Below are 15,263 nucleotides of genomic sequence, written 5' to 3' on the forward strand. Positions count from 1 at the left end.
GGTGCATCTTGTCCAGGCTGCTCCCCCCCCCCCCCCAGCTCTGCTCATGGGGGTCAGGGTTACCCCCAAGCACAGCCACCACTCTATGGGGGTCCCAGCTTCCCCATTCCCCCCGGGACTTCCCTCATCCCCAGCACTGCTCTGCACACAGAGCCCTGGAGGAGCACACAGTCCTCCCCCCCCACAGCATCAAGGGGCTGGGACCCTCCCCACCTGTCCCCCAAAATCCAAGACGAAGCCTCTGGCATCAAGACCACTTGCTTTAATGGGTACAGCAGGATGCTGCAGTCGGTTGTTACAACACGTTCCCCCTTGCTGTCCCTATTCCAAGAGGGGTTGGAGCACCCCAACTCCTCCCCCGCCACACGCAGCTTCCACTGGGTGACCCCAGCACCCCTCTGCCTGCAGCACCCAAAACACGGCAGGGCTGTTCCCCACAGCCATGGGTGCAGGGAGCAAAGGGAAGGGCTCCAGGGTGGCGCTGCCAGACCCTCGGTCCCACCGCTGGCTTCCTCCCCAGTGCCAAACCTTTAACCCCTGGCCCCCCCACCCAGTGAAGGGGCCAAACACACGGGGCAGGGCCAGGTCCCAGCATCAATGAGCCCCTGTGGGCTCTGGGGTGGGCTGCGCTGGGGTCCCCCCCTCGGCCTCCTGCAGCCTGCGGATGTGCTGGTCCAGCAGAGCAGTGAGGTGTGCGGAGCTGCGCTGGAGCAGGGAGGACGTCTGGGAGGGCAGGAGGGACAGGGCACCCACTGCCTGCCCCTGGGCAACCTCCAGAGAGGGCAGCTTGGCAAAGTTCTCCACTCCCTGCCTGCTCAGGATGGTGTCGTCGATGCAGGCGCCTGGAAGAGAGGAGCAGAGCTGAAGAGGGGACACGGAAGGGCTCCATCGTCCCCAGAGGAAACGCTTGCTCCTGCCGGCAGGGCTCCCACCCCTCGCCGGCCATCCATCCCCTCGTTTTAATGGACACGGATGCAGCTTCCCACTGGAGCCAGGCCACGGGGAACGCACTCACCCAGGAGGTTGATCTGCGGCACTCCCTTCAGCACCCGCAGCATCTCCTTGGCCTTCGCTTCCCGGCTCACCAGCAGGATGTTGCGGGCCACGAAGAGAGGGAGGAGGTTCCTGTACTTGGACTGCGACAGCACGGGCCTGACGATCTGGGGGAGAGAGAGCTCTCAGCCGAGCACAGAGGCTGCTTCCCACCCCTGAGGAAGGCTCCGGCACCTTCCCCTTGCTGCCACGCCGGCAGCTCTGCCCCTACCTCGTTGAGGAAGAACTTGACCTCGATGTTGTGCTTGCGGAGGTAGTGCCTCAGCAGCACCATGTCCTCCCCGGGCATGGCGTTGTACTGGCACACGGCGATCATCCGGTTATCCCGGAACGCCTCCTCCACCTGCCGCCGCAGCAGCCGCACGTAACCGTCGTCCTGACGGGATCACAGCAGCCATGGGACACAGGGAAGGACCCGCGGCTGCTGCCGCACCCGGAGCCTCCACCAGCACTCGGTTATCTCCTCCTGAACACCCTCAACGGGATGAAACCGGGCAGCAACACCCCAGAGAGCTCCGCCACGGGGTAAAGAGCCCCTCACCCATAACAGTTATTACCTCCTCCACCACTTCGGCTTCCTCCTTGCGGGGCAGGCAGCGCGGCGGCACGGCCGGCCGGGGGGCCACGTACTCGGTCACGGCCATGAGCTTCTGGCGCTGGAAGTGCATGGCCTTCCAGTGGCGGGTGACCGCCTTGGAGCCGCGGCGGACGAGCTGCAGGGCGGGCAGCCAGCCTGCGGGCAGAGGCACGGGTAAGGACGGGAGCAGGGGCAGGAGGGACCGGGCCGCATCCACGGGGCTGGAGCCGGCCCTCACCCCGCCGCCATGGCACCCCTCCGCCGCTCAGCGCCGCCATCTTCGCGCAAGGCCTTGTGGGCACCAAGCCCCGCCCCTCCCGCCGCCGCCCGTCTCCTAGCAACGGCCACGCTGCGGCCTGCACCGCCCCGGGAGCCGCTCGGTCCCGGTGACCCCGATCCCAGCCCCATGGTGCCCGCAGCCCCACGGATCTCTTTGCCCGGCCTGGGGGTCCCAGCTCTGCCCTTGCCCAGCCCCAGAGCCCGCGGGTTTCTGCCCCCCATTGCCCCAGAGTCCGGCCCCTCACAGCCGGCAGCATCCCCGCAGCGCAGCCACCCGAGGGCCCAGCGCATGGACGAGGACACCGGAGCCGTGGCCGGGCATGGGGACACTCGTCTGGGGGGGAAGCGAACCCTCACCGACAGCCTCATCAGCACCAGGATGGTGGAGCCCCCCCATGCCGAGAGCCGGTGAGGATCCATAGAGCCCCCCTGCACCCCTAACCAGGCGGGGGGGGGGGTGTCTCTGTGCCCCAGGGACACCCCGAGCACCCCCTCTCCTCCAGAGCCTCCGAGCTGCCGGCCCCCTGCACCATCCGCTTGGATCGGGAGAGCATCGGTGCCATCGGGAGGCTCCGGAGCCTGTGGGACATCCACAGCCTCTACCTGCAGTGGGTACGGGGCAGGTAACACGGCTCAGTGGAGGGGCTTTAGGGTCCTCCTGAGCTCTGCAGCCACAGCCCCACAACCCTCTCCATAAAGCTCCTGCGTTGCCCCAGCGAGGTCGGAGCTCCCAAAGTCTCATTTTTTAATGCAGTTTCTTTGTCTTCTCTCCCCCCCCCCCCCCCCATCCAGAACCAAATTGAGAAGATCGAGAACCTGAGCAGCTTCCCCAGCCTGCGGTACGGGCACCCCAAGGACACGGCTTTCCATGGGCAGAGGAGAGCAGGGATCCCTCCTTCCCTTGGCAGAGCCAAGGGGGGGTCCCAGCTGCAGCCCCTGACCCCGGGGGCTGTGGTGTCCCCCCCACCTCACGCCGCTGCCCTCCCCGTGCTCTGCAGGTTCCTGTCCCTGGCTGGGAACCGCATCCGCAGAGTGGAGAACCTGCAGCCCCTGCAGCACCTGCGCGGCCTGGACCTGTCCCACAACCGCATCCGGACGCTGGACCCAGGTGGGAGGCAGGAATGGGTCTGGATGTGGCTTGGGTCTGCCTCAGAAGGGCCCTGGGTACCCGGGAACGTCGGCAGGCCCTGGTCTGGGCTCTGCCCTCAGGTCCCAGTCTGTGGCTGCTGGCTCTGGAGCAGGTGAAGAGCTGCGGGAGATGGGGGGGGGGTGTGGTGGTGGATGGGGGGGTCTCAGCTTCCATCTCAGCCCCTTTCTGCCTTCCCTTGGACCTCTGCAGCTGAGCTGCCCCGCAGCCTCCGTCTGCTCGACCTAACAGGAAACGAATGCACCCACCAGCAGGGATACAGGTGGGTCAGTGAAGGCTGCAGCCAGCCCCCCACACCATGGGAGACCCCACAGTGAGGTACAACTCCCCCCCTCCCCCCAGGATCACATACAGCCTTTTATTTGCTCTTCCTTTGCTGCTTGCAGGGAGCTGGTGCTGGGTGCTTTGCCCCACCTCCTGCAGCTGGATGCTCAGCCCATCCATGGCAGTGTGGATGAGCAGGAGGAGGAAGGAGGCTCCTGCAGCAGTGAGGATGAAGACGATGAGTTGCTTTCTGCGCCAAGCAGCCCTTTCACTGCAGGCAAAGGTGCTCAGGTTGAAGCAGGGCACGTTGCATGCTTGGGGGTTAAGCAGGCTGGTCCCTCTGTCCCCAGGGGTCATAGCAGTGGCAGGGAGCTCCATCAGATCTCCTGTAATTCTCCCTCCATTCTACCTGAAAGGAGGATGGAGTGAGGTGGGGTCGATCTCTTCTTCCCAAGCCATAGGACAGGCTGCACCAGGGGAGGTTTAGATGGAGCTGAGGAACAATTCCTTCCCCAAAGGGTGCTCGGGAGTTGGAACAGGCTGCCCAGGGCAGGGCTGCACTCCCCATCCCTGCAAGTGTTCACACACCCTCAGTGCCATGGGTTAGTGGTGGCCTTGGCAGTGCTGGGGAATGGTTGGACTGGATGAGCTTAAAGGGCTTTTCCAACCTGGTTGATTCCATGGTTCTGTGATCCCTGGCAGACTTCTTTGCGGATCTGCACCAGGAGCTGGCCAGGCGCTCTGAAAGGAGGAGGAGGGAGGCCCTGCAGGAACATCAGACCCGTCTGGAAGAGCTGGAGGAGCTGCGAGAGCGCCGGGATCTGCTGCTGCCACCCATGCCACTGAACCCATGCAGCATCAAGGCCCTGGGCCCCCAGCAGCATCAGTCCCATCCCCAGGTGAAGCAGGGGACACCACTGCCACTGCTGCCCCAGCGAGCTCCCAGCAGGAGCCAGCCCCAGACCAAGGCTCTGGAAGAGAACACTTGTGCCAAGGGAGCAAGAAACAAAGAGTTGCCCCCAATACTCAGCAGCAGCACAGCACCACGCGGTTGGGATTAAAGCTTCTTTATTCCTACACCAACCCCCTGTCTGCCACAGAGCATCCAACCCCTGCAGCCTGAGCGTGGGAAAGACACATGGGACCACAAGCAGGACCCCACATCCCACTCCACGTCCTTCTCCTTCTACCTGCAGCTGCGTTTCAGGCCACAGGCACCTCTCAAAGTGCTGGTTCCTCAGCGAGCTGGAGGCTCCGCAGCCCCAGGCTGGGCTGGAGACAGCAGTTGGGATGAAGTGAGGAGCTGGGGTGGGAACCGGCAATGTGCTCTCATCCCCCCCTACACAGGAGCAGGGTTTATGTGTAAAACTTCATCTCTGCCTCCACGCAGTCGAAGAAGAGGTCAGCCAGCTCCTCGGGGCAGGGGGCCACTGTCCCCTCCAGCAGTGCATTCATCCCCTCCAGGCCCTGCTTCTCCAGGTCCCGCAGCGTCTGCAGGAGCTTCTGGCCTCGCTCCTGGTGGCATCAGGAAGGGAGAAGAGCTGATACTTGGTACCCTCGAGGAGTTCCACTGCCTCCCACATCAATGGGGCAGCACGAGGGTCCCGGGGGGGCAGCAGTGCCTGGGGAAGGGTCTGTGGTACCTGGTCGCTCTCCATCAGCTCCAGCGCTGCCTGATGCCGCCGGTAGAGCTCGTGCCGCCGATCCACCGTGCTCTGGAACCGCGGGATCCGCTTGGCAGGGTCATCCCGGAAGGTGGGAGACCTCACCTGCGGCACGGGCTTGAGCCCGGCCACGAAGACAAAGGGCTTGAAGACAGACCTGCCGGAGAGGAGCACCCCTGGGACCGGGCAGCACGAGGGCAGGCACTGCTCCCCAGGGATGCTCAACCTGGGACACAGCCTCATCCCTGGCACCCCAACGTGGGGCTGTCCCCTCCGTGTCCTCACCTGGAGGGGTCAGGGGTGGCTGTGAAGAAGTGGACGCAGGGCAGAGCAGGGTTCTGGGGCAGCACGGACACCATGCTCCCCGCCGTGCGGAACCCCTCCGTGTCCACACAGATCCCGCTGGCCTTGTCCCGCAGGATGGCCATGAACGTCTCTGCTGTGATGTGACCTGGTGGGTAAGGCAGAGCCTCGTCACCACCGGCACCTGAGCTATGCTCACAGCGACCACGAGGAGTGGGGAGAAGCTGGGATGAGCCACGGGGGGGATGGTTCCTGTCCCCTGTCCCCACCTGCGTGCTGCTGCAGCAGCTCCCTGCCGGCGCTGTAGCGGGCTTTGGCAGCCTCCATACGAGGGGGCTGCTGCGTCAGGGAGAAGACCTGGGCGAAGCTGAACTCTCCATCCCCGCTCCACCAGCCCTGGCTGCGCGCTCGCTGCCGCAGCCCCGGGTGCTCGGCCGTGATCTCCTTCCCGATGCTGAGCTGGTTGGAGATGTTCCGGCTGCCCTCTGCCAAGGCCGGGCTGTGGGAATCAGGCTGAGGGACACACACACAGAGGGCTCCCCGTCCTCCCAGTACCACCAGCACCCGCTCACCTCGGATCTGCTGAGCTGCCCAGTACCGCCCAGCCGTCTCCAGCACCCAAGCCTCGGTGCGGTCAGCCAGCAGGAAGGTGTTGTGGTAGACGAAGGGCACCGGCTCCTCTTTGCAGCTCCCACCTTGCCCATAGCGCTCCAACAACGCCGTGATCACCTCCAGGGCCTCCCGGGCAGAGCTGCCCCGCTCCAAAGCCAGCCTGCCGCGCCGGCAGCACCCGTCTAACGGCGCTGGTGGGGGGCACGATGGGGCAGCCGCGGCACCGGCAGGGTCACAACACGGTCCTCACCTCACCAGGTCCATCCCCAGCAGCGCCTCGTCCTGCCCCACGGGCTCACGGGTCCAAACGCCCTCGTTGCCCACACAGACACCGTGCTCGTTGGCGCCCATCTCAGCACCCCAGAGCCAGGCGGGACGGCTCAGCACCACGGCGTGGGTCCTCTCCGCCTGCTCGATCTCCAGGTAGGTGCACTGGGGCGGGGGACAGGGCGCTGGGGCTGAGACCCGGCACGCTCAGTGCACTGCACCCGATGTCCCCAGCGCGGTCTCACCTGGACTTTGTCCCCGGGCCGGTGGGTGGCAGCGGGGACGTAGAGCACCTCCTGCACCTCGCTCCGCGGCCGGTCCGCGTTCTTGCCGAAGACGACGGCGGGAGCCGCGGTGTGCGGCGGCAGCGCCACGAAGCAGTCGCAAGACGAGGGTGTGGAATCGCATCTCGCCATCCTAAACCGAGCCCCGAGGGGGATGTCAGCCCCTTGGCCCCGTCCCCAGCGTTCCTTTAGGGCTGGGGGACAGCAGAGAGCCCATCCCCTGGGGGCACCTCCTGCCCCGGGACACCGCAGCTGGAACCCTCTCAATCCCCATAACCCCCTTTCGGGACCCCACGGACCTGCTGCCGCTCCCGCAACGCCGCCGCCGCCGTCCGGGCCCGCCCCCAGGCCCGCCCCGCCCGTGCGACGGCGGCGCCCCGTGGCCGGAGGCCGAACGGCGGCAGCGGTGGGACCGGCACCGGCACCGCCCGGGGTTTGGGGACCAGAGCCCGAAGGAGCCCGGGGACGGGGGTCCCGCGTTGCATCTCCCGTGGGGAAGGGACGGGGGTCAGGACCCCCAGTGGGCAGCATCCCCATGGCCATCAGCCCCCGTGGTGGGCAGCACCCCCCATGCTGAGCGCCCTAATGGGCATCACACCCCAAATGACAGCACCCCCCAATTGCTGTGCACGGGCATCACCTCCCGGTTGGCAACATCCCCCCAATGGGCTGCACCCCCACGGGCATCAGCCTCAATGGGCATCACCTCCCAATGGGCAGCACCCCCGTGGGCATCACCCCACAACTGACAACACCCCGAGTGGGCATCACTCCCGTAGGCATCATCCCCGTGTTCAGCAGCCCCATGTTCAGCACCCCCACGGGCAGCATCCCAATGGGCAGCACCCCCATGCTGAGCACCCCAACGGGCAGCTCCCTCCGTGGGCAGCGTCCCGCAGTCACGCCCGCCCCGCGGTATGCGGGCAGACCTGCCGGCAGCTCCCTGCCCGCGGGGAGGGACCCTGGGCACCCGCCCGGCACGTCCCGGGGTGCAGGATGCGGCCCTCCTGAGGCCGGGGTTCACCTGGCCCTCACCATCCCTTCCTGCATCCCCATCCCGAGGCCAGGGTGAGGGTCTGCGGCTGGAGAGGGGGGGGATACTGGGATACCGACACCTGGATGGATCCCTTGGCACAGATGGAGCCGGAGAGCCAGGGCGTGGAAAAACACGCGGCGTTTATTCCAGTACAAAACCCAATCCCACAGCCCCGCAGCCTCTTCACAGCACAAACGCTCCCCTCCTCTCAGGGGGGACACCCCTCGATGCAGCACCCCCGAACCCCTTTCACCCCCTTCCCCGAGGGGATGCCGGGGAGCCCCCCAGCTTGGCCGGTTCCTCCCTCGCCCCGGGGGAGGCAGCTCGGGGGTGGGAGACGCGGCGGTTCGGGGTGCAGGGCTGGGATCCCCACGCCGCAGCAGGCTGGACTGGTTTCGGCGGGTGGGAGCCGGCCTCCGGCCTTCCCCACCCGGTTTTACAGCCTTCATTGCCCCATCGCGGCAGGCAGGGCCCGGGGGGGTGCGGGGGTAGAGCGCACCTGGGGCCCCTCCTCGTAACCCCCCCCACCCCGGCTCCGAGCCAGGCGGGGGGCAGCTCTGTGGGGCCGACACCCCGCATCACAGGGGACACCCCCCCTGCTCGGTGAGGCTGAGCCCCGGCATCACCGGGGAGCCCCCCTGCCAAGGGGGGTCCCTCCACAGCCCACCTTTGGGGTGCCCCCAGTTCAGCCCCCCTAAACCTGCCCTAGCAGCACAGGGGGTCCCCAACACTCCAGAGACACCCCCCCCCGGCCGCGGCTGGAGGCAGGCTTGGCTACTAAAATCCAACGGGGCACCGGAGTGATGCTACAGCAACACGAGGAGGGGCTTGAGCCCCACCTCTGGGCTTCCCTCAGGAGATGAAATCCCAGCCAGGGGCTCCCAGAGGGAATTTTGTGCTGGAAAAGGCAAATGCTGGAGTCGGGGACGTCCTTCGAGAGCTGCGGGCAGCCCAGGTCACCCGAGTCCTGCGGGGGGACTGTCGGTGGCATTTGTGCCATGGGGCTGAGGACACGTTCTGAGACACACTCTCCCCCCCCCCCCCCCCCCCAGCGAGACTTCACCTCGTGCTGGGTTTCTCCAGCCCCATAGCTTGTCCCCAGCCCCAAGGCACAGTGGGGCTGCTGTCAGCCTCATTGCACACCAGTGGGGATGCAGACAGGGTTCTTTGGGGGGTCCTACCCCCCATCCCCATCCATAAGGCCCGCGGCCACAGCTTCGGCCCGAGATGTCCACTCTGCCCGAGTGGCAAAGCCTGGCTTCACCTTAATAAAATAATAATAATTAATAATATTAATTAATAATAATAATAATAATACAATCAAACCCGAACGTTTTGGGGCGCCCTCTGGGCACGGACCCCACTCGACTTCACCTCCACCTCTTCCCCCCCAGACCTTGGGGTGCTCCGAGCCCGGGCAGCCCCCACCCAGAGCCCCCAGGATGGGGCCGTGCTGGGGGATCATCCCCCTCACATCCGCCCCACTCCCCCAGATTCCCAACTGGTGTGAACTGGTGCTGCCTGGGGGGGCAAAGCCGGGGGAGCCCCGGGTGTCCTGAGCAGCCCCATCCACACCCGACCCCAGCGCTGCCCCCCAACACAACACCCCCCACACCCCCCACACCCCAGGTCCCAGTTTCAGCATCTCCTTCTGTATCCAAGGGGTTCTGCCAAAATCGGGGGGGATAAGACCCTAAAGGTCTAAAACCCAAATTTCGCGGCCCACCAGCCCGGGGTGAAGGGGGGAAAGGGGACCAGAGGAGGAAGATACGGGAGGAGGAAAAGCTACGGGATCCCCGGTTGGGGGGTGGCCCAGGCAGACACAGGGACCTGGGCAGGGACAGCTATGGGGTCCTGGCGGAGGGGGGGGACGGACAGGCAGCATGCACAGGGCTTCCCTGGAGATACGGGATCCCGGGGGGGGGGGCAGCATGCACAGGGAAGGGGCGGGGGGGTGCAGCGGGGGTCCCGCAGCGCCGCGGTCCCCAATGGGAGGGACGGCGCTGGGGGCATGGGGCGGGGGGGGGGGGAAGCTCCGGGCAGCGCGGCCGTGCCAGGCCGGAGGAATGCGGCCGCCCCGGCTCTCCCGGGCCCGCGGCCGCCCCGGAGCTTCCCGCCCGGGGCCGCGGCGGCGGTGGGTGTGGGAAAGCTGCAGGTGTGCGCTTGGGCAACCGCCCGCCGCGCCACGCGCCCGCCCCGGCCCTCCCTGTGGGGCGCAAGGAGGGGAGTCACCCCCTAAACCCCAAACAGAGCGGCCCCATAGCGTGAGGGACCCCCCCCCCACCGAACCCTGCGTGTCCCACAGGGGTGCCGGAACCAGCGTGGTTGGCAAAAGGAGAAGGGTGGAATGAGGAAAGGGGGGGGGGGCTGAACCGGGAATGGTAACACTCATGGAAAGGGATATGGGGAGCGCGCCGGGGGGGGGGACGACTGTGGCTGCTCTCCCCAAGCAAAGGCTCCCGGGTTTCTCCTCTCTCCCTTTCTCCTTCCTCCCCTTTGGGCTGGACGTGCCCAGGCAGCGCCTGCTCCTTCGGCTCCCATTGATGTTGCTCCCAAACAGCCCCACCGCCTGCCAGCAGCCTCCCGAAAGGAGAAAAAGAGATGATTTGGGAAACCGGAGGAGGACGGGGAGGACGGGGAGGGGGGGAACCGGGGCGGGAGAGCGGGAGCGGGACAAGCGAAACTGCCGCGGGGCAGCTCCGGCTCCAGCGCTCCCCAACCGGCACCGCCGTGCATTGTGTGTATGTGTGTGTCCCCCCGCTTGGAGCACAAGGTGCCAGCCCTGCGCCCTCCCATCGCACCCTAAAACCCTTCGGAGACCAGCCCCAAAGGGACACTTCCCCCCCCCCCCCCCCCCAACCCGGGGCCCTCCCCACCTCCATCCGTGTCCCCCCCGGGGCTCAATGGCTCAGTTTGTGGGGGCTGCGTTCCCCCCCTCGGGCTCCCGCTTGCCTCCCTTGCCGGCCGACGGGTCCCCAGCGCCCTTGACCTCGGGTTCGGCCCCGTCTTTGCCCCCATCGTGCGTCTTCATGTGCTTGCCCAGGTGATCGCTGCGCATGAAGACCCGGCCGCAGACGGGGCAGGCGAATTTCTTGGCTCCGGTGTGGGTCTGGAGGTGCCGCTGAAGCTCGTCGGAGCGGGTGAAGCGTTTGCCGCAGAAGAGCCAGTTGCAGACGAAGGGTCGGTCCCCGCTGTGCCACCGTAAGTGCGCTTTGAGGTGGGACGTCTTGGCGTACGCCTTCCCGCAGCCGGGAATGTGGCAGTTGTGTAGGTGCTTCCGTTTCACGCCCTCGGGGCACGGACCCCCCCTTTCCGCCTCCTGGCAGTTGGGGCAGCGGCACGCAGCCTGCCCCCCGCCCCGCGGCACCGCACGACGGGCACCCTTGGGTCTCCCGCCGCCTTCCACCTCCGGCCCGCGGGGCTCGGGGGGACCCTCCAACGACTTCGCCCCCTCCGCTCCCAAGAGATGCTGGGCTGGGGGGGGTAACAGATGGGCAGGGGGAGCGCAGAGCTGGTGCTCCCCACCACCGTATCCGCCTAGGGCCGGTGGCAACCCGGGGTGCCCGGGCACCTGCAGCCCCCCGCCTTGCCCGGGGGGCAGCTCCATCCAGCTTGCTCCGGCGTGGAGGTCCCACCAGTTGACGCCTCCTTCTTCACCGGGGGCACCGGGATGGGGGGGCCGAAACCAGGGCTCGTAGGGATGCGCCATGTCCGGAGGAGCGGCCGGTAGCAGCTTGGTGTAAGCACCGGGGGCCGCGGGGCCGTCGCTGGGCAGCTCTAACCGCGGGGGTCCATGCGGCTCGTAGGTACCGGGGTTGGCGAAGGCGACGTCGTCCGGACCCACCAGCGGCAGCTCCGGGGGGGGCGGTGGGTTCAGCGGGCTGGCGAATTCGGCGGCCCCCGCCGCGGCGGTGCCGGTGCCGTGGGGCTGGAAGGGCTGCAGCGGCTGCAGGTCCAGGTGGCTCGGCGAGGCGCGGGGCGCGTCCGAGGGCTGAGTCCCCAGGGAGCCGCAGACCGCTGTGAGCATTGCCGAGCGGCGCGGGGCGGAGGCGCAGACAGACCTGCGGGGCCAAGGAGGGGTGGGGAGAGAAGAGCTGTGTGAGAAGGGGGGGCACGCACACACCTCCTACACCCCCCCTTCCCTCTACCCCTGCGCACACCGGTATCAGTTCCTCTCCTGCACTGCCGTGCACCCCATCACCAGCGGGTGGGGGACACCCCTGAGCCATCGAGGGGGGTTCTGTGCTCTATAGCCCCGTGTGACACCAGGATAGTGACACCAGGTAAGGGGGGGTACCCCTTAGCACCCACCCCTATGTGCCTATGGATCCTGTGGCAGCCCCGGTGCTGCTGGGTCATGTTTGTGGCCCAAAGGGGTCAGTGCCTAAGTCCAAAATCTAAGAAACCCACCACCATCTCCCTTGTCACCCCCCCAGCCATGTCACCCCAACACAACTGGGGTCCCTATGGCGACGTGAGTGGTGTCCCCAAGCCATGGGGGAACACAACAGCATCCCGGAGGCCACTCTGGCTCTCCCATGTCTCAGCCACACTGCGAAACCATCTCCCCCATCCCTGCTCCTGCCCCAAGCCCCTGGCCCGGCTGCGAGCCCCCCAGGCTGCTGAAGGGGGAGCAAAACGCACCCCGCACCCCGGGGGCTGGTTGGCAGCAGGATGGGGGAGCGGAGCCGGCTGCGGGGCGGCAGCGGAGCCCCGGGGCTGAGCCACCGGCAGCGCTTTGAAGCCGGGCTCCGGACTGCTTTTGCCTGCGGCCCCGGACCCCCGGGGGCTACCCCTTGGTGCAGCCGCGGACCCCCCGGCACCCGCTGGCTGCCCCGTACGGCGCCGTGACTCACCGGAGCTGTGCAAACCCCACTGGGGACGGGCCCCACCCCGGTGTCGAAATCCACCTGCCGCCACCGGCTCCCGCCCCCCAACTTCCCACCGGCGCCGGGGGGGGCGCAGCGGGGACCCCCCTCAACCCGCAACCCCTCCCCTCCCAGTCCCCATCACCCCTACCCCATCATCCCCCCTGGCTACCGGCCAGCCGAGTGGGACAGGGGCAGAGCCTCAAGGAGACCCCCCAAGGGGTGCTGAAAGCTTTGGGGTGGGGGATTCCCTGGGCAAAGGAACCAGACCCCCACTGCCCCCCAATCCCCAGAGCAGGGAGGGGGTCTCCAGTGCTGAAGACACCCCCCACCCCAATTGCATGGGGACACTGTTTTCCCCTGCCAGATGGCACCAGAGGGGACAGGGGGACCCCAAAGGGAGCTGGGGGGGGGGGGCAAAATCCCCCCAGTAGGATCCCCCCCATCTGTGCTACCAACACTTGCGGGTGTTCAGCCTCCAGGCAGGGTGGTCGCGGGTGGGATGAGCCCTCCGGGCCTGGCAGCCCGAGCAGGTTTAGGGGTGCTGCTCCCCAAGAGGGGCTCAGCTCTGCCCACTCTAATCCTGGGGGGAGTTTGACATCGGCTGTGGCTCCTGAGAATCATCCCTGTCTCCTGGGGACGCTAGAGGGGTGGGAGAGGGCTGGCACCAAGGGGCTCCATCCCTCTCACCCAGCAGTGGTCTCCAGTGGGGTCCTGAGCTCCCTCAGCCCCCTGCTCCCTATGGAGGCAAGATTGGGGTCACAAGCATAAAACCCCATGGTGACGGCATGTCCTGGGGCTTTGGGGTGGCAGCTGGCATTGCACAGGGTCCCCCAGATCTGGGGACAAAGGAAACATGGCAGGGATGTCCCCCAGCTCTGACAAGAGGAGAAGGGACCCCCCTTGAGGCCCGGGCAGGTCCCACTGGACCCAGAGCCAACCCAGCCACACCACAGCGAGCTCCGGGCGCCCCACTTCCAAACGCCCCTGCCCCAGCACCGAGCCCCCCAACCAGGTCCCACTGTAACCACACCATTCCCTGCTCTGCAGCCAGGAGCGGGGACCAGCACTGGGATGAGATGGGGGGGGGGGGGGAGCCGGAGGAGCGGCTGCCCCAGCCACGCGTGGAGGCTCCCGGGGCTTTTTTCCATCCGGGAATGACAACAAAAAGTCCCCAAGGAGCTCCCGGCGTCCCCCTCCCTGGCGGGGCCCGGCGACGCTTTGGCCATTTCACCGCAGGGAAACTGAGGCACCGGCGAGTGATGCGTCCCGTGAGTCACGGCCCGGGCCGGGCCAAAGCCTCTCTGCCCGTCTCCCGCCCCACCGGTGCCTCGCCCCGCGGCGGGGCTGGGCGGGAGGCGCTGCCCGCAGTCCCGGCCCCGACCGGGGGAGCCCCGGCGGGTGGCTCCGCAACGGCGGCGGGGCCGGGGCCGCGGGGTCGCGGTGATGCTGCGGGGCTTGCGGTGATGCTGCGGGCTCGGGCAGGGAGGCGGACGCCGTGGGTTGGGGTAAGCGGGGGGGATGCCGCCGGCTCGCCGCGTTCACCCCGCCGCCCACCGCACAACACCGCTCCCCGGTACCGAAGCGAAACTCCCCGAGGCTTTGTTATGGGGTGTGGGGGGGGACGGGGGACGGGGAACGGGACAGGGGACAACCCCCATCGCAACCTCGCACCGGCGCTGGGTCCGTGCCCCAGGGGAAAGGGCTCCGCGCTGTGAGTTAATGGGGGACGGGACCGAGGGGCGGCGGGGGCAGCGCAGGGGCCGGCAGCCCCGGGGCTCGGTGGCCACTGGACGCGGCTGGGCGGCAAGCAAAGACTTGCCGGGGCTGGGCTGGGCTGGGGCGCGGAGCCACCGGCAGCACGTTCCCAGCCGCCGGCCGGTCGGGGCGGCCGCGGTAACCCTGACCAGAGCCGGGGGTCCCCACTGGGGAAGGGGGGGGATCCCCCTTTCTCCTTCACCGCCCGCCGTCCCCCGCTCCCTCCGTCCCTCCCTGCAGCCGCGGCCGGGCCGGGCAGCACCGGGGTGGGGAAGGGGGGGGGGGGGGGGGGGGTACGTACGGGTCTAACGGCGGCGGCGGCGGCGGTGGGGAGGTCCCGGCGGGTCCGTCCTCATCGGCGTGGCGCGGGCGCTCGTTCCCGAGGGGACCCCGAGGGACCCGCGCGGCTCCCCAGGGACCGGGCACCCACTGGGCCGGGCGAGCAGGAATGGCCGGGTCCCAGCCCGGCGCCCGGCTCTTCCCTCCTCCCCACCGCCCAGCTCCACCCTCCCGGCCCAGGTGATTTTAACCCTTGGAGGCAGAGCCCCAGCCCCGATGCTTGACAGGAGCCAGGTCCCGGTCCCAGGATCCGGCTCATGAAAGCGGAGGGAGGGGACGGGAAGTTCGCAGCAGACACCGCAAACGAGGGGGGTAATTAAAGAAGAAAGACACAACCGCCTCCCTCCCGCGCCAGTGGCCGCCTTCCTCCTGCCAACCCCCCCGACGGGGACCCCCGGGCATCCCCCGCCTGTCCCCCACCTCCCCGGCTGGTGCCTGCCGGCTTCCCCCCCCCCCCCCCGGGGATGCGCCCCACACCATTTGGGGAGCTCGGAGCCCCCTTTGTGGCTCAGCCCTGTACCATGAGGTTAAATGGCATGGGGACAGGCACAAGGGGACAAGTTTTGGGGTCAGAGCTGGGCTGGTGGCAGGATGCTGATGGTGGATTCGGGGATATCCTGGCTGGATACTGGGGGTGTCCAACCCTCCCGGCTCCCATGTCCCTACCACCAATGCTGCCGGCACAGGGGGGTGCCAGGAGGGAGAAGCCTCAGGAGATGCCACCCAGCAACGCCACCAACACTTAACCACTGGGGCATCGTGTCCCCATTCCCATGGCCACAATGCCCAGGCCCCCATTGGGACCCTCGTGG

At 67.7% G+C, this 15,263-nt stretch overlaps 4 protein-coding genes across 4 annotated transcripts; 1 reads left to right on the top strand and 3 right to left on the bottom strand.

Annotated features, from left to right (window-relative positions):
* Positions 1-571: 571 nt before the first annotated feature.
* On the bottom strand, positions 572-2,231 carry MRPL10 (mitochondrial ribosomal protein L10). The gene is made up of 5 exons (XM_057414632.1): positions 2,155-2,231; positions 1,611-1,851; positions 1,265-1,429; positions 1,016-1,160; positions 572-842 (listed from the first exon to the last, which is right to left on the bottom strand). The coding sequence occupies exons 1-5, from the start codon at positions 2,229-2,231 to the stop codon at positions 595-597; spliced, it is 876 nt and encodes a 291-aa protein (XP_057270615.1). The 3' UTR covers positions 572-594.
* Positions 2,232-2,264: 33 nt separating this feature from the next.
* Positions 2,265-4,403, top strand: LRRC46 (leucine rich repeat containing 46). Its single transcript, XM_057414630.1, has 7 exons — positions 2,265-2,317; positions 2,413-2,521; positions 2,702-2,748; positions 2,908-3,017; positions 3,249-3,318; positions 3,443-3,603; positions 4,023-4,403. The coding sequence occupies exons 1-7, from the start codon at positions 2,289-2,291 to the stop codon at positions 4,379-4,381; spliced, it is 885 nt and encodes a 294-aa protein (XP_057270613.1). The 5' UTR covers positions 2,265-2,288; the 3' UTR covers positions 4,382-4,403.
* Positions 4,404-4,656: 253 nt separating this feature from the next.
* SCRN2 (secernin 2) lies at positions 4,657-6,798 on the bottom strand. Its single transcript, XM_057414629.1, has 8 exons — positions 6,750-6,798; positions 6,412-6,583; positions 6,150-6,331; positions 5,860-6,059; positions 5,557-5,772; positions 5,270-5,435; positions 4,964-5,141; positions 4,657-4,835 (listed from the first exon to the last, which is right to left on the bottom strand). Exons 2-8 carry the CDS (start codon positions 6,580-6,582, stop codon positions 4,677-4,679), a joined length of 1,272 nt encoding a protein of 423 aa, XP_057270612.1. The 5' UTR covers position 6,583; positions 6,750-6,798; the 3' UTR covers positions 4,657-4,676.
* A 3,551-nt stretch (positions 6,799-10,349) lies between these two features.
* SP6 (Sp6 transcription factor) lies at positions 10,350-14,865 on the bottom strand. The gene is made up of 2 exons (XM_057414631.1): positions 14,414-14,865; positions 10,350-11,547 (listed from the first exon to the last, which is right to left on the bottom strand). Exon 2 carries the CDS (start codon positions 11,511-11,513, stop codon positions 10,395-10,397), a length of 1,119 nt encoding a protein of 372 aa, XP_057270614.1. The 5' UTR covers positions 11,514-11,547; positions 14,414-14,865; the 3' UTR covers positions 10,350-10,394.
* Positions 14,866-15,263: the final 398 nt, after the last annotated feature.

Source organism: Pezoporus wallicus, unplaced genomic scaffold (genome assembly GCF_028554395.1).
Source record: "Pezoporus wallicus isolate ANWC-B61680 ecotype Strahan unplaced genomic scaffold, APGP_CSIRO_Pwel_v1 contig_12589, whole genome shotgun sequence".
In the NCBI taxonomy this organism is placed as follows: domain Eukaryota; kingdom Metazoa; phylum Chordata; class Aves; order Psittaciformes; family Psittacidae; genus Pezoporus; species Pezoporus wallicus.

Excerpts from the sequence above, each read along its gene's own strand:
- MRPL10 (XM_057414632.1), bottom strand. The coding sequence starts at position 2,231 with ATGCCCGGCCACGGCTCCGGTGTCCTCGTCCATGCGCTGGGCCCTCGG. Across the intron at positions 1,852-2,154 it reads CTGCGGGGATGCTGCCGGCT|CCCCGTGGATGCGGCCCGGT; the intron begins GTGAGGGGCCGG and ends GGCCGGCTCCAG. Across the intron at positions 1,430-1,610 it reads AAGCCGAAGTGGTGGAGGAG|GACGACGGTTACGTGCGGCT; the intron begins GTAATAACTGTT and ends TGATCCCGTCAG.
- LRRC46 (XM_057414630.1), top strand. The coding sequence starts at position 2,289 with ATGGTGGAGCCCCCCCATGCCGAGAGCCG. Across the intron at positions 2,522-2,701 it reads ACAGCCTCTACCTGCAGTGG|AACCAAATTGAGAAGATCGA; the intron begins GTACGGGGCAGG and ends CCCCCCATCCAG. Across the intron at positions 3,604-4,022 it reads CCCTTTCACTGCAGGCAAAG|ACTTCTTTGCGGATCTGCAC; the intron begins GTGCTCAGGTTG and ends GATCCCTGGCAG.
- SCRN2 (XM_057414629.1), bottom strand. The coding sequence starts at position 6,582 with ATGGCGAGATGCGATTCCACACCCTCGTCTTGCGACTGCTTCGTGGCG. Across the intron at positions 6,060-6,149 it reads CTGGGGATGGACCTGGTGAG|GCTGGCTTTGGAGCGGGGCA; the intron begins GTGAGGACCGTG and ends CCGGCGCGGCAG. Across the intron at positions 5,773-5,859 it reads GGCAGCTCAGCAGATCCGAG|AGGGCAGCCGGAACATCTCC; the intron begins GTGAGCGGGTGC and ends CGGCCTTGGCAG.
- SP6 (XM_057414631.1), bottom strand. The coding sequence starts at position 11,513 with ATGCTCACAGCGGTCTGCGGCTCCCTGGGGACTCAGCCCTCGGACGCG.